The sequence below is a fragment of the Thermobia domestica genome, chromosome 14 (assembly GCF_964235325.1).
Source record: "Thermobia domestica chromosome 14, izTheDome1.hap1.1, whole genome shotgun sequence".
Lineage (NCBI taxonomy): Eukaryota > Metazoa > Arthropoda > Insecta > Zygentoma > Lepismatidae > Thermobia > Thermobia domestica.
The window spans coordinates 56,156,598-56,174,429 of record NC_137467.1 but is presented as its reverse complement, the minus strand read 5'-3'; the positions used below and the strand labels follow the sequence as shown (position 1 = coordinate 56,174,429).

Below are 17,832 nucleotides of genomic sequence, written 5' to 3'. Positions count from 1 at the left end.
CCCATCCTTAAAAATTGGACCACACAATTATTTAAAAAATACGTCGAAATATTAACATTTCCTTCTTTTCAACGAACTTAAAATGTTGGTTACTGAATTCTCTCTCTCTGTCTCTGTCTCTCTGTCTCTCTCTCTCTCTCTCTCTCTCTCTCTATATATATATATATATATATATATATATATATATATATATATATATATATATATATATATATATATATATGTGTGTGTGTGTGTGTATGTGTGTGTGTGTGTGTGTATGTATGTGTCTGTTATTTGCATTTTTTTAAATTTTGAACCTTCCATTCGATAAAGCATCAAAAACTATCTGATACGGGAAGATCCCACAAGTTGTCGCTCAAATATTATTGCCACCTAGTACATCTGATAGAGCATCAAGAGAAATGAAAATAGGCAAAATTTAAGGTGCTATGGACAAGAACGATAGGAGCTGCGGGGCTTCAAAATTTTAATATACAAAAAATATATAATTGAATTATGTAAGTTTAAAGTAAATATCTTGGAAACCGTTAAAGCAATCAAAACAAAAGTTACACAATATAATGAGAACAAAATATCCTATCGAAAACCACAAACAGTGTTGCCATAGGTAAAGCAGTATTGTCAACTGAGCATAAAATATTTTATTTGAAATAGCACCGTGTACAGATTTAAAATTCACTATTATCACTAAACATAACAATGGAGTGTAGTGGTACATTGTTGTATACTGTTGAAGCTACGTATGCTGAAAATGTTCAATGGAGAAGTCTGATACGTGGCGACTGATGGTAATAAAGGAATGCATTAGAAAAAGAGTGAGGGTTTTGCATTATACTTCTGTAGCCCCGGTGAATAACCAGACAACTCGCGAAAACAAAACAATACACGCGAGAAAAGAAACACGTGTTTTCTAATTCTGTAAACTGGTTCTCCACATTATCTTATCAATATTTGGAAGAGTACTTACTTGGTTTATGTCTTTCGTGTTTAGTGACATATTCTTTTGCTTCCCCTTTCACACATCATATGATTATGTTATTGTACATGTACACTGTAATATTACCATTATTCACATTGGAAATATAATTATTTTATTACTACCTCATTTCATTTTTAGTCGGCACGGATAGCCGTGTGGTCTAGAAGGCTAGACAACCGACATATTAGGGCTCGCGGGTTCCAATCCCACGTTTTATATGTTTTTGTTGCACTTTTCACCTTACATTTCATTGTTATCTTTCTCTTTCATAGTGGTTCGGATTCCACTTTACACTATAGGTCCCGTCTAATATAGCTTCGGAGCTGGGACAAGACTGAAAATGGCATCACTCAATTTCATTTTTTAAACGCGTCAATATTTTGTAACACTGCTGACATTTTGGTATGCATTTGAACTAAATTCATAGTGTGAGACCCAGATTTCTTTATTACCATTTGTTGTCGCATATCAGACTTTTCCATTGTACATTTTCAGCACACGTAGCTCCAACAGTGTGCAACACTGTTCCACTACACTTCACTGTTATGTTTAGTGATAATAGTGCACTTTAAATCTATGCACACTTGTATATTGTGCTATTTCAAACAAAATATTTTATGCTGAGTTGGCAACACTGCTTCACCTATGGCAACACTGTTTATGGTTTTCGATAGGACATTCTGTTCTCATTATATTGTGTAACTTTTGTTTTGATTGCTTTGACGGTTTTCAAGATATTTACTTTAAACGTACATAATTCCATGATATAATTTTTTGGATATTCACATTTTGAAGCCCGGTAGCTCCCATCCTTCTGGTCCAGAGCATCTTAAATTTTGCTCATTTGCGTTTCTCATGATGCTCTATCAGATGTTCTGTGTGGCAATAGTATTTGAGCGACAACTTGTGGGATCTTCCCGTGTGAGAAAGTGATGGAATTTTCGCGTCACTTTTAACGTTCCCGAGATATTGGCCAAAAATGTGTGCTTTCGGGAGAGTTGAGGAGGCATATGTCGGGAACCGTAAGTCATAGAGAGATGATATTGATATCGATCAATACCTAAGAGGATGGTAAACATTTTGGAACCAAATAGTAAACGGTGGCCACCATTCTGGAGATATTGGCCAAAAAGCTCGGATATCAGGAGATTTAAGGAGCAAAATCTCGGGAACTTTAAGTCATAGAGAGATGATATTTTGCGAACTTTTCAATTTTAAACCCTCCATTTTGAGCATGTGGTCGTAAAACAACATATCGTAAAATGTTTTAACAGAACTCTGAAACAAAACGTGGAAAAATCTAGTATTTAAGGAAGTTATAAATGGATAGATATATTACAAGATTTGTTTAATGAATAAATAATATAGTACATAGAATAGTTGGTATAAAGCCTGCTATTGGAGCATTCTCAACTGGGTCTTTCTTCTTTTCATTTTATTTTCTCTTCTTCTTTTCCTGTGTTGGAATTGAGCACTTCTTGAGGTGATCGACTCCTGAAGTCAGCGTCCCTGCATATTGCTCCATAAATTATCAACCTTTAGATATATAAAATAAATTGCAAAGAACTGGTTTGCAAATATTTCCAAAATCATCAGTAGATAGTGGTTCCACCCAGTTGTTTTGTGAAATTTTAGAATTTAATGGGCGAAGTAGAATGCATTGTGAAACAGTTTATACCAGTCAATGCATCCAACGGCAGAAACAATGCCTAATTAGGCTTAGAGTTAGTATTTCTTAGTCTATTGAAAATGAAATCTTTAAGTTTTACGTCCCACGGTTATGCCGGTGAGGCTAAAGGAGACGGTGATGATGAGAGATGAGTGAAATGGTGGAATGAACAAAGTGGGAGGAAACGGGAGAACCCCGAGAAAACCCACGAGCACGGTGTTTGTCCACCACAAAGTCCACACGGCGCGAGCTGGGATCGAACCAGGGACCCCAAGCACCGGAGGTGAACGCTCTACCACTGAGCCACCGCGCCCCCTTCTTAGTCTATTATCAATGGTGTACGCAAAGGGGATTTTGGGGTTTTAGCTCCCTTACGCAAGATATTATGGAAAAATAAAATAAATGTACTATATTTTTTCACAAGTCGTCCGAGGTATGTCTTCGTAGTGCAAACGATAGCAAGTTGCAGTGTCGGGAACATAGTGACACAAAAGTGGACGAACAGCCGGGATAAGAGTATAAAGGGTTAACTGACATAAGCAAGTAAACATTTGTATAACGAAGCCATGATGGCTTAGTTCTTTTACAATATTCCTAACATTAGTTCTTCATTTACAAATCCATTTCATCTCCTTAATTAATATATTCTTTTGATATACTCTTAATTTGATAGAGAAGCAAACTGTCTACATAACCATTGTTTTACTGACTCCCACGTCTGACTACGAAAGATAAATAAGCTAGAGCATGCCTTCTGGCAGAAATGTACTTCATTACATATGCCAATCAACGTTTTTCCTTTCAATTTCCAGCTGGCAGACAAATACGGAATAATAATTTGGCAAGACTTCATGTTCGCCTGTTCGATGTATCAAGCGACAGACGAGTTTCTGGCCAGCGTGTCACGGGAAGTGCTTCACCAGGTTCGGCGTCTACAACATCATGCAAGTATTGGTCTTTGGGCTGGCAATAATGAAAATGAATCGGCTTTGCGTGATAATTGGTAAGTTATAATAATTTCTATAGACCCTATATCTCATACCTGCGAAGTGAAATTGTACTTCGAATGTACAATAAAAATGAACTTAAGTAATCGCATCGATATTGAATCTATTACTAATCAAACGAAATTTTGTCCTAGATTTTGACAACGTCACATATCTATATATCAAAGAAGGTTCTTGAATTATCTTGTAGACACTTGTTATGATATATACAATTTTATATTGAGATCAAACCATCATAAAGAGTGGAAATCTTGATGCGTATAGCTCTTTCCGAAGCCGGATTAGGATCCTGCCTATATAAATTCATATGGACCAATGAAGTTCATACTCATATTAGCCACAATACTTGAAAGAATATCGGTTGAAAGACTTCGTCTACATTCTTTCTGATTTTACCTGTATCTGTTGCTCTGATACCTGACTCCCCGGATGGACAGACAAATTTATTTTATAAGAAATCCCATACTTACGCATAGCTTACTTTGAAAGTTTAAAATGAACTTAAGTAATAATATTGGTAACAAAACTAGTTAACTTTACTATTCTTGAATAATGTAATAAACTTATCTGCATATCTTTAATAATATACACACCGCCTCAGGCCAGTAAAGGGAAATTTACTGTGATCCGTTACATTATTTTTAAGTTTCAATTAGAAACTTTTAAACCCCACTGTACTGTCTAATCAAAAATATATGATTTCTTGTATTAACACAAATCAATTTCCTTTGATCTTCTTTATAGGTACGGAACTTCAAGCAATTTTGATTTATATAAAGCAGATTACATTAAGTTATATATTGACACGATTCGAACTATTGTCCTTCAAGAGGACCAATCACGGAGTTTTGTGACATCGAGTCCCACCAACGGATTAGAGTCTGAGCAGGAAGGATATGTTGCTGTCAATCCTTCGGACCCTCGTTATGGCGATGGTAAGGTTCTTTTCCCAAATTTACAAATATGTATATAAACATGTATAGTGCTAGCAGATATATTATATTTAAAATGCCCAAAAGAAATCATAAGAATACCAAAAAATACTGAAAACCCATAGGCAAGAAAATACAAGTTTTTATGCTCAAAACAGTTTCACGAATTGAAGCATTCCACCGAATAATGCCGTATGGCACATTTTAGTGACTCCGCAAAAAATCGGCGTTCCACTCAAAAACCAGTTTATCGGCATAATAGTGTCATAACTTGGGCAATGAGAAACGAGACTTTCAGTATATGTCAATCATGTTCCAGGTAGCATTTGATTCAACTGGTAGCTCAGCACATTCCAAAATATGTGATACAGCGTTATTGGGTGAAAACTTCAATGTCCGTTTCTCAAGTAGGTGCATGTTGCATCTGGCGATGTATTAAATGTTAGGTTGCATCTGGTGATGCATTAAATGTTACCTGACATCAATGTTTATCACATTGAACGCTAATGGAAACCCATTCAGTACCCGATAGGAATTTACGAACTTGACCCAAGTAGAGGATACAAAGTAAATGGTAGTAATTCTAACATGCCGTCCATGAGAATCTCTAGTATTAATACAAGGTGTTAAAAACCGTCCACCTAGTAAGTGTGACCATTCCGAACGGCCACGGAAACAGCTGTTCAAGTAAAAAGCTGATAGTATTTATGCTCGATGTATAGTGGTGTGGTATCTACGCTCGTATTATATCTTTGCGTAGGTTGGTTATGGTCATTGGTGGAGACTGATTGACTGCTTGGAGCCACCCACCATCTTCCACGTACACTCGATAGACTTTAGGTCCGAAGACCTAGCATTCCATCTTAAGAAAGCGTAAACTGTACTGGGTTACCCTGGCAAATAAGAACGCGCGTTATTTTCCTGAAACACACAATGCTGCAAAGTGTTCAAATAAGGTCGGAGAAGAAGATTTACGGTATCCTCAAGCTACGACGCTTTGGCCACACTCCCTTAAACGCAGATCAGACTGACTGTGTATGCTGACTGTCATGCTATGTATGCTATTACTTTACTTATACAAGAATGGCAGGCGTAAGTCCTAACTGATGAAAGAGATTGGGTCGATTCTTCTGATCATACAGATCTTTTTTGTATTCCTCCCAAATAATAAGGATTCTTTGATGGTCAGTGACTACATGACCTTGATCTTTAATTCCAAATGTGTGTATACCTTTGTTAGCTTTCTCTCAAAATTCTTGAGCTTTCTGATACATCAGATCATATCTGGCGCACCGTTGAAGTTATATTATTTCTTCCTCCATGTACTTTTCTTTGGCTGTGTCTGTCTCTTTTCTCCAATTCATTATTAAACCTTCTGTATTCTTTGATGTCCATGGTTTTCGCCATTCTACGTTCCTCCATCTTCTTAAGCATCACTTCAGTTATCCATGATTTTCTCTTTGCTTTTTCCATCCTGCCAATTATGGAGTGTGCCAATTAGAATCTGTTTATCTTTTCTTCAAATATTTTCTACATTGCCTACCATATCGCTCATTGCACATAATTTTCACTTTACTATTCATACTTCTTAGTAGGTCTAAGTTTCATTTTTGATTTCTCCTCCCATTTTTCTTGATTGACTTTAACCAGGTTTGCACTTCTGCCACCAGGAGATCTTGATCCGAATCAATGTCTGCTTCCGGTATATCTTCACGTCTCGTACACTATTCCTGAAACGTTGTTTGACATGAATGTAATCGATTTGATAGCGTTTCTTATCTCTGGACTTTTTCACGTATACAGCTTGGTTTTTGTTTTCTTAAACCACATATTCGTCACCATCATATCATGTTGCCTATAGGAAGTCGATAAATATTTGATCCCTTGCATTTCTTCTACCTAATCCAAATAGTCCCACCAACATATTCGCAGCTCCGTCTTCTACCACGCTGCTGAAGTCTCCCATTACTATGGTGTTGACCTTACCTCTTCCCTCCTGATGCAATGTATCACTAACCTAATCATATATTACTTCCACTACGTTATTATCATGATTGGTTGTTGGCATGTATATTGTATTATTACAATGTCCACTGATTTTGCAATTAGTTCTACAAACATCAAACGGTCACTGCAGAATCCCACTTTGGTTACACTTATTGCTACTTTGTTCTTCATTGCTATTGCAGCATCATTATTGGCCTTAACGCCACCTGAAGAGAATATTATGTAATTTCCCGATACTATCTCACCTTTTCCTGATCTTCTCACTTCATTTAAGCCTACTGATAATCTCACTTCACTTAAGCCCTGATTATCTCATTTCACTGTACATTTATCCACTTCCACTTTTAAATTTCAAGTTTACCCAGACGTCGTGAAGTTCGTACTTTCCCTATTTCTATGATGAAATGAAAGTTATTATTTTCTCATCTGATGATTCTTTCCGGAATAGTTCCCACCCAAAGATTCGAACGGACCCCATCAGGAAGTCGCGGCTGAAAAGACGGATTGCCACCGTCGACAAGTGAATCAGAAATGGATCAATTTTTTTTTAGCATGTGTTTGATTTTTTTAAAATATTGATAAGAAAACAAAGAACTACTCCCGTAACGTTGTAATAAAGACATTTACGTTCAACACATCTGTAACAAATCACGATATAATTAAATATTTACCATTTTCATATTTTACTCTTTGATATGATCAATATATAATTAGCCAAATAGCATGAACATCCCATTATAGTTTCACTGTGATGAAACCTATGGGACTTGTAATCAAGTGCGACTACGCCGTATGCTACCGAGACATTTTAGACGCTTCGCTAAGTGGTAGCATGTGGGTGAAAGTGAAAAAAATGGTGTGGGTGAAAGTGGCCTCCAGAGTGTTAGGTGCAACAAAGAAGTCTCTATGAGTTCGACCGACAACCGACTCGACTCCGAGTTCGACCGACAACCGACTCGCTTCAACCGACAAGGTGAGAAAGTTAATGCTATTCTGTACTCACACATCTTTGAAAACGAAATGAGACCTGAAATCAAGAAAAGTGGCGCGAACTATTGCCACATGGTGTCACCTACTGGAAAACAATGGATGTCTCCACGTTGCTAGACCCATTATAGATAACATCGCAGAATGGGTTGAGAACATTAACTCTTTCATCCAACAACCCTAAGTTTTCCCCTTGACTTTCATGTATTTACCGCGCTGAAACATGCCCTACGTGGAATTCTCTTTGTCTCGGAGAAATTGCACGAAGCGGTCTTTAAATGGTAAAATTATTTACAAGACTTTTGGGAAAGGGGCGTAAAAAATCTGGTGAAACGATGGGATGTCTGCTTCAATAAATTGATAAGCGTATGCCTTCCAGTAATAAAAGAGAAGCCGGTAAAAAATTCAGTCCTATTATATACTGATCAGTTTAAATGTTCCAATGTTTCTTCGATATTTTAATGGCATAAAAGATGGTGATTGAAGAATGTAGGTTTCCAAGAATATTGAAAAGGTACAAACATATCAGTAGATGTATTTAAGGATATATAACGGCTAACATATCTGGAAGTGAAGTTACTGTCTCGTGGCAGGGTTGTAGCCGATGTTTTAAGGTACTATTACGCCCAAATATTTTTCTTAATATTGTGGACCTTCGGAATTTACGCTCAATCATTCACGTATCTTAGGATACTTTATTATAACTTACTTTTTGTTTGTTTGTTTTTGTTCAGTGCACTTCTACAATTACGTATCTGATGGTTGGGATTGGAGAACTTTCCCTCTTGCACGATTTGGTTCTGAGTTCGGATACCAGTCGTTCCCTTCATTCCAAGCAATTGCCGAGGTTTCGATTGAAGAAGATTGGTCGTACTATAGCAATTTCACTGAGAGTCGGCAACATCATCCTAACGGCAATTCAGAGCTCATTCTTCAGATACAACAGCATTTCACACCCTTAACAGAAGACCAATTACGTACAGTGGACGGCTTCAAGGCAATGCTTTATCTTACACAGGTAATAACGAGAAACTAAATGAAAGAGTAATTTCAAAGTACAATTAAAAGTTTGCATTAGTGTTAAGAACATGAGTTCACTGTTAGCAGTATGTACGCGGTACTGCTGCAAGTATGTATGTTTTCATCGTTAGAACAAGACAAATAAGAATAGATATAATTCCTATTTAACAATGTAGTTTTTTACATATAGGCCCCTATAGTACAGAAATAAACAAACAATCTGTTCTGAGGAATACAAATTATCGATTGCTATTAGAAACGAATGAATTACGTTTTCACACAATAAAAAATGTTTTTGTTGACTTTCTCGGAAACTGCACATCAGAATTTACCCTCAAGCATATCATTTAGTTCAGGTCAATGCGATCTATTGCTTCATACATGACTCATCTTTTGACAGTCTCAGACGTAATAACTACAGTCTCAAATGCTGAGTTTTTCTTTGATATTTGGTAGTTTGTTGGTGACTCCCAGCGTTTCTTTCAGAAAAAATGTTCGGGGAGCACATTTAGTATTCGGAGGGGCACATGTTATTTTCACACGGTAGTATTCTATTTATTATTATATTATAGATGTATTATTTTGCTCTCCTCCGGGGAGCATTCTCAGAGCACCGGGAGGGCAGTGCCCTCCAAAAAACATATATGGAAGAAATACGGTGAGATTATAGGAACCCAAAGACCGAGCGTTCTAAGGTAACATGATTCAAGGCTCTTGTGGTCAAGGACTGTATGTAGGACCTCTCAGAGACCGAGCATTCTAGAGAGGAGGATAAAACTCAAGCACTAAGTGTCTTAGAGAGTGGTGAGGTCATTATGAGGACCAGGGAAGGGCAGCTCTCAAAGACCAGGCGATTTACGGTTGGTGATGATCAGCCGGTGATGCCTTTTGCGGTGTTCTGGCTTTTTTTTATCCTGACGTGTTGCTGATTTCAGTGATCTTCGATGCACCATTAAAGTCTGAAATCTTCAATAAGAATAATAATTTTTTTTCTTACTTGATAAATTTTTGAAGTCCATGTTGTGTACCGCAATAGCATTTTATCCTCATTTATTATAATTTTGTAACGAGAAATAGGAAAGATAAAATATTAATCATCTAGCATCTCTGAAGTATGCTAAAGTTAAATTGTAAATCGTCATTAGGAGTGAAGTTCTGTTCATAATTTCACAGTTTATTTCTGTCAGCAATTCGTGTCCCCTCTGCTCGCTCCTCTCACTCTCTCAGGCAAAGTACTTTCCAGTTTGGAAACTACAGCTGTATAATCAGAAGAGTGATAATCTAGGTTTCATCATAGATTTTACGTAGACCTAAATATCAGAGTAATTTACATTAGTTATATTCGATTAAGCACTGTTACGTATATTGACTGTGACATCACTTCTACAAGTGTTTTACCCCATTTTCCAGATTAATCAAGCTATGGCAACAAAGACTGAGGCTGAATTCTATAGACGAGGAAGATCACAGTTGACGGAAGACGGCCGAGGTCACACCATGGGATCACTTTATTGGCAGCTGGATGACATTTGGCAGGCTCCTACTTGGGCTTCCATAGGTAATTTCAATTATAATCTTATTACGGTGATAAATAGCTTTTATCTGTCGATAAATTCGAAATAGCTACTCTACTGTTGATTTCGACTACAGCGTATGTTCAAATCAGTTTCGAAATTTCAAGCTATGGGTTAATTTACGGTTGGTAATAGTTCCCATTAACAAAGCAAGGTTCCTATGTGTAGCTATTTGAGTGTTTTGTTTATACTTACGGGTCTTTTATATCTCACAACGCAACTGTGTTGCCAATAGATTCCTTTAAAAAGTAGTTGAATGACTCTCAGAATCCAGCTAAAAATGACTGAACTTACCTGAAATTGTTGCTAAATTTGTAGCAAATAGAATTCAAGAAGAAAATAAGCAAAACATCTCTCAGCTTTAGTGTACTAGCTTAAAATGTACTGTAATATTCTTTCTATTCTATTTTATTTTCAAATCAAACACTTTTAACTTCAACATTGAAAATATATAACAGTACGTTTTGCTTTCTCATTGACTAGAAATACTAAAATTTCTTGAACTCTTTTCTTTGCTTCCAAGTTTTGCGGAAATGCTGACTACATATTGAAGGCAGTACTGATATTAGTACAGCAGTAAAATTACACAGTCCAAGTTAAAAGTACACTCGGAACAAATTATACACAACTAACTAATGGGGAGACAATAGTTCCTGGAAATCCGATTTAGCAAGAGATCGTGACACATTGGTGGAGGTTATACAAGTAAAATACCAACTCTGATGTAGCAATGTAAGTACTGCTGGAAGAAGAAGGATTACAAAATTACCAAGCTACACTTCGCTTCAATTTATATTCTTCTAGTAGATATTTTGGTTTCTGAAGAAAACCTTTTAAGTTTTACGTCCCACGCATATGCCGGCTAGGTTAAAGGAGACGGTGATGATGAGAAATGAAGGAAATGGTAGGATGAACAAAGTGGGAGAAAACGGGAGAACCCCGAGAAAACCCACGCACACGATGTTTGTCCACCATAAAGTTTACTTGGCGCGAGCTGGGATCGAACCAAGAACCCCATACACCATAGGTAAATACATTACCACCTTTTTCCATGACTTATTCTCTACTTCAACCACTTTTCGGGACTAGTGGACTCAACACGGACACGAACACAGAAACATCGAGGACAGTTAAAATTCCACTTTTGTTCTTCAGAGGGACTCGAGCCCCCAATAGGTTTCACCTCACGATCATCATTCTAACGCCTCAGACTGCTCGGCCACACCCACCGGCAATCATTGAGCCACCGCGTATTCGATTTGAGAAGAGATTCAACCACTGCTAAGAACAAATGGCTAGAAATGGGCAATTAAGGTTGTAGAATTGGCCAACATTATCGCTCCTAATTGTTAAACCATTTTAGTGCATGAACATTGCTAGATTTAGCTATCAAATGGCGGACTAAATTGGCAATCTATTCAAAAATATCTAGATATCTTGGAAATCTATTCAAAAATATCTTAATTCCGACTCTGTGTCTAACCGGTAACAACAGGCCTGTGTTAACCGTAATACGGGTCCCTAAGTGTTGAAATAACACACTCAAATGGTAGTTAAGCTGAGACCACTGGACTGTGTTAAAATTGAGCGGTATCAACACGACCACTGCTTGTTGATTAGCTTGAGAATGTGGTACGAAAACCACTTATTTATGTATTATTTTCTGTATTTTCAGAGCAGGGAGGCAGGTGGAAAATGCTTCACTACTATGCTGTCAGAATGTATTCTCCTGTATTGGTTTCACCTTTCCTGGATCGTGATCAGTTAGTAGTTTACGTAATATCGGATCTTCTGACAACATTGGAAGATCTTGTTTTATCTGTAGAAGTATACACGTGGGATTCCTTTATTCCTCCATACATTGAGTTAAAGACAGTACAAGTAAGTGCTTTATGGTAGTATTTAAGTGAAACTATCCCTCGTATTACGCAATAAATTCGTTCCTAGAAATAATCAGAATACATGAAAATGCGTAAAATGACTGGGTTTTAACATACACAAAATAAGGGTAGATGTAGTTTATAAGGGAGACAATAACTAAAATTTTAATCTTTGAAAGAAAACACTGTAACAACTGTAAAAATTATACAAAGATGTTCTGTAGGTCTAAAATGGGCAAGGTTCAGCCACATGATACAGAAACTGGTTCTGGTGAGCATATCTTTTCATATGGGTGTGTACAAAGATAATTTAAGCATAACTCTTCATATGGGTGTTCACAAAGGTAGTTAAATAAACATACTTTTCATATGGAGGTGCACAAAGGTAATTAAACCATAACTTTTCTTAAGGGTGTGCACAAAGGTAATTGAAGCATAGCTTTTCATATCAATGTGCACAAAGGCAATTAAAGCAATTTTTCATATTTGTGTGCATAAAGGTAATTACAGCATAACTTTTCCTATGAATGTGCTCAAAGGTAATTAAAGTATAAATTTTCATATCGGTGTGCACAAAGTTAATTAAAGCACACCTTTTTATATGGGTATGTACAAAGGTAATTAAAGTATAACTTTTCATGTGGGTATGCACAAAGTTAATTAAAGCATAACTTTTCACATGGATGTGCAGAAAGTAATCAAAGTTACCTTTTCATAGAGATGTATACAAAAGTAATTAAAACACAACTTTTCATATGGATGTACACAAAGGTAATTCAAGCTTAACTTTTCGTATGTGTATGCACACAAAGGTAATTAACCCTTTAATTGACAAGTATTGAGAAATTGTGGTAAAAATGGTTTGTTTATATGGTTGAAGCACGCCTTCCTGAACACGATTTCGTAATTTTAAAAGTATTTTTACATTTTGGATACAAAATGCAGGATGTTTATTTCCAAGCAACATTTGGCCTAAATGCTGCTTGCTAAAGATACTTAAAATTGAACTTTTCAAATGGGTGTATACAAAGCTTACTAACTTTCTCACTTTAACATTTTGACATGATCATATATTTGGGTATTAACTATTAAAATGACATACAATGTTATTTCAATGAATTGAAGAACTACAGACAACGTTGGGTGTGTATAGGCCACTCGGGACACCCCGTAGCTACGCCCATGTGGGGAGATGAAACTAAGACGAGTCTATAATATAAAATTATTGAAAACTTCACATAAATGTTAAAAAAATCATCATTTTCAGTATAGTTATTTGTTAAACTGAATTAAATTGTACTAAGTTAGCCAAAATATTTACGAATTTCGTATTCATGTTTCAACATTTTAAACATCCCAGTTTTGAAATGGAAAGAAAAATCAACACACTAGTATCATTTGCACTAAATCTTCGTTTCAGGCTGTAGCTGAGAGTGCCTTAAGCGTCTATGAATCCGACTTGGCCACCCTTTTGAGTAACGCCAATGCAACTGAAGAAAGCGCCTTTATTCGTGTTACGTTAACGGATGCTTCTAACGCTGATGTCAGCCCAGATAACATTCTTTTCTTGAGCAGTTTTGCAGATGCTGTTGGATTAAGCAAGGCAAACGTCCAAGTAAGAACAATACCTGTATATTCCACATAATTATATGTGAGATTATCATTTAAGGGATTGGGTATCAGATAGGGGAAACATTCGTTAGATATTTAATTTTAGTAGCGTACAATTAGTGACTTAAGTGTTCTGCAGCACAGGGCTGAATCACTCAGACAGCATAGCCCTTTACGTTGCTTGCTTGGCACTTGTAATTTGGCCATCTGCTTAATTTGGCTGCATATTAAGACCAACATATTGGCTGCATATGTATTTGTATTAACACATATTGTTAATACAAAAGTCTCATACATTCAATGGTAGTCAAGATAGAGGTAGTATTTTCAACTTTTAAAACTTATTAATAAGTTAATTAATAATAGTGCCACTAGATTTTTAAGGGTGTTTTTATCAGGAGTTAAGTTTAAAACATGTTAATGAGTTAACAATAATACGGTATTGATTTCTAAAAAGAGTGTTTTATCAGTAGATGTCCAGATACTGTCCTTCAACTGAAAATTTCAGAACGTTGAATTGTTGTTATATGTAATTATAGTTATATATCTTACAAACAGCGAAAATAAGCAAACCAAAATTAACCAACAAACCATAAGAAGAACATAAGAAGTATAAAAGACCATAAACAATGTTTGTCAACATGACAAAGTAACTTTCCGTTGAAAACAGGTTATACTGAATTGTTTGTGTTTCTTATTGTTGGTAGGCCTTTCTTAATTGGCTTACTTTCACTCTTTGCAAGATATTCAGTTTCACCCTCATTACTGCCGTTCTACGTATTTCGGCGACATTCAAAATTTTCTCTTTCCTAGCTTCTCTCCCTCTAGTCCATAGCATTTAAATTTGGGAAATCTCGATTTCTTTTCATCCTCACTTTACTTGTGAGGTGATAATAATAATAATGAAACTTCTTTGTTAACAGAAAGTTTAACTTCATTATTATTCAACATAATTTCAATTTATTTCGATAAACTTTTGCCAAAGTTCTTTATGTTTGCTAAAAATCCGTCTTCTGTAAACACTATCCGAACTCGCTGTTGTTACTGCGTCTTGCCATATTTCTTTCCTACCTGATCTTTGATATTTATCGGTAACATATATGGTGGACTGGTCTTGACCACATAGAGAAAACATGAAATTTAGTAATCATATTTTTCGTCTTTTTTCAACACACGCTGACATTCGATTGTATTGAAAGACAATATCTGTCACAATTTTAACGTAAGGTACAAATTTAGAGGATTTCTTGGGTTGGTAAAATAAATATAGGACAACTCATTCGACTTCTGAGCAAGCCAATAATCTACAGAAAACACTTTTCCGTAATGTTTTGTGTTTCCGCAATGAATTGTCGTGGCATTCAATGACAACGTTTTTTCCAAGTCATTCGATATTCTCAAACATAGGACTATTGTGTTATATTTCAACACTAAACTCCCTCGTGAATAAGCGGTTAGCATACGCATCTTTGGCGTAGGAGACTCGAGTTCGATTGCCGGTGGATGTGATTTCCGGCTTCCGAGATCATGTGATTCTGCTCCCACGTTAAGCTGTAGGTTGTTGTCATCGGTTCGTCTCATATAAATTTGCTGCTGAAAGGGATGCTAAACTCATAATCAAATCAAATCAAATTTCAACATTATGTGCAATTTACCTCAGAGAGATATGTGTGTACTATATTTAACGAGTTTACCTACTTATACTTGATCCATGTCATTGGAAGTAGTTTCAATGAGGTAGTTTAGGTTTGTATAATTAATGATGTAAGCCAAAAATCTAAATGCAATTTCTATTGATATATAATTAACTGATTGTTGTAGAAAACTAGGGCCTATTCCTTACTGGCAACTTTCTGTCGGGCAACTATCTTGTTGCCCTGGCTAAATGTATTCAGTCTTATGGGAGTCCGCTTACTGTGGCTACGGCGACAGAAAAGTTGCCGAGTTGTCACCAAGCAAGGAGATAAAAAGAAATAATGTTTCTACAAGTTGTTTCGTACAACAGTTCGTGCCGTATGCAGCGCCTGAAAAGAGGTGTTTGCAATGGAAATTAATATGTCGTTAATTAGCGACGAAGACAATGAAAAATTAATTAAGTAATAGAGAAACGCCCAGCGTTATATAAAAAGAGTTTACAAGAATATTCATTTATAAATTTGAAGAATAAATTGTGAGGGGAAGTGTGTTTCGCTGTTATATATAAGAAATTTGAATGAACTTCGATGGGTAATTGCGTAAATCACTACATAGTGTGCAAAAGTTTCCCTTCAGCAATCTCTCATTGTATATAGAAGGCACCTAGTTACTTCTTTTACTTCTTTTTCCTTCTTAAATTCAGCATTAGCACGTTTTTCGAAGTCCACCGTACTGTGTCCAATCACACCAAATTGTGATATAAAGTGTCCGGCAAATTTTCTGTTGCCGTCGCCAGTGAGCAAGGATGTGACAAAAGAAAAAAACAGTTTAGTGTCCGTGAAGTTGCTGACTGTAGGGAACAGCGAGGAGATATTTGCGCAACTGTTTTGTCGCCAGTAAGTTGTAGGCTCAAGGTATTAGATTAATTTGGTTGTTATTCTAGTACTTTTTTTTTCGTAAAAAAGAATGGGGTAAAGTGTACAAATCACCTGTAGATAGGATAGATATAACGGTGCAAGAGTTAAATCAGATATTGCTTTGTCTAGCTCAAGCTGAAGATTTTGACTGAAACAATTTAGTTATAGAAGGTCCTTGTACAAAACTAATTTAGTATCATTTATCATACTAGGTAACTCAAGTATCAGTCTCTAGTGACACTGTTGAGCCATATACCACCGTACTAGATATTGAGTTGAGCACAGATGCGATTGCACCATTTGTGTGGTTGGAAGTAGAAGGACTTCCAGGGAGATTCTCTGACAATGGCTTTGTTCTTTTCGCTGAACAAAGAACTGTTCAGTTCTATACCAAGGATGAACTTACGGCAGACGAACTCCAATCGAAACTTCAGGTCACATCTCTTTTGGCTGCATATCCTTAAGTAATTTTGGCCTTGATATGGAGACTAATCATACGAATTTTATTTTGTACAGTATATTTTCTGTGATGTCAATTATTGAAATAAAATAACTTTGCAATTTAATGTTTTTTATTTATTTATAAGTGTAGTAATAAGATTATACTACAATATTTCTTGATCATGGTATAAGCTAAGTCAAGGTCAGCTGGGTAATATTTGAAATTGTATTTTGTGGCATATAAAGAAATTCTATTCGCAATTCCATTTTATTTATACTATTGTTTGCTTGCTTGAGGGTTGTTTAGTAAGAGCTCTAATAAAAATATCAAATTACTTTGGAAAAGTTCGCGACACTGCTTGAAATTCTGTAATTGAAAGAGTTTATTGTAACCAGAGACATACGGAAGGGAAGCCCTTGCGGTCCAATACCTCGCAACAGCATTGGACAACTCCCTAAATAAACTCCAGCGTACATGCCTAATTACAACTGTCAAAGGTTGCTGATATAATGTTATAGAGGCAAAGAAACATTTCCCGCAATCTCTACCAATGATTTCCATATCTCCGGAACGGTTTAAGATATCCAATTGCCACAGTATAAATGGCATTATGGTCATTTGGCGCAATACCGACACCCTAAGGACATTAATGCTACTACAAGATTGTAATGAATTATTAAAGAAACGAATTTTAGCCCATGATTAAGTATATTATTTCAGCTAGTTGACAGCTACAATACATGTTACACAAAAACAATGTGTGGCTGTGGAGTCACATTTGAAATGCACGATGGAGTGTCGGTCTTCCCCAACTCTATGGGGAAGACCTACAAGTTGTTGGGGTAATACCGACATCAACATCAAAACCTTACGTACTATGATAGTGTCACTAATAATTCCACAACGCATATTACTCTTCGTAAAGTAGTTCATGGACTTTAAACAAACACGAGAATCTATAAGCTTAGAAATGTAGAATACCTTTATTTACAACTCCGGAAAACATTTTAAAAATGTCACTGAGTTGTGTAACGTGCCCGTTACAAGTCACAAAAAAAAAGAAGAAATTATAAAAATAAAAAATGTAAAATCTTCGATAAGAAAAATGGTAAAATTACTATTATTGTATTTAATATTATGTGTTACAGCAAGAGACATAAGCTTATATA

The 17,832-nt window shown here is 36.1% G+C and overlaps 1 protein-coding gene across 1 annotated transcript in view; it reads left to right on the top strand.

Annotated features, from left to right (window-relative positions):
- Positions 1-16,787, top strand: part of LOC145669678 (beta-mannosidase-like) — an 85,117-nt gene extending 68,330 nt beyond the window's left edge. Inside the window, exons 8-14 of the mRNA XM_081737934.1 lie at positions 3,464-3,654; positions 4,403-4,593; positions 8,319-8,602; positions 10,015-10,162; positions 11,854-12,059; positions 13,479-13,673; positions 16,434-16,787. Coding sequence (XP_081594060.1) covers positions 3,464-3,654; positions 4,403-4,593; positions 8,319-8,602; positions 10,015-10,162; positions 11,854-12,059; positions 13,479-13,673; positions 16,434-16,685 — 1,467 coding nt within the window. The 3' untranslated portion in view covers positions 16,686-16,787. The remainder of the gene's footprint in view (positions 1-3,463; positions 3,655-4,402; positions 4,594-8,318; positions 8,603-10,014; positions 10,163-11,853; positions 12,060-13,478; positions 13,674-16,433) is intronic.
- The last annotated feature ends 1,045 nt before the right edge of the window (positions 16,788-17,832 follow it).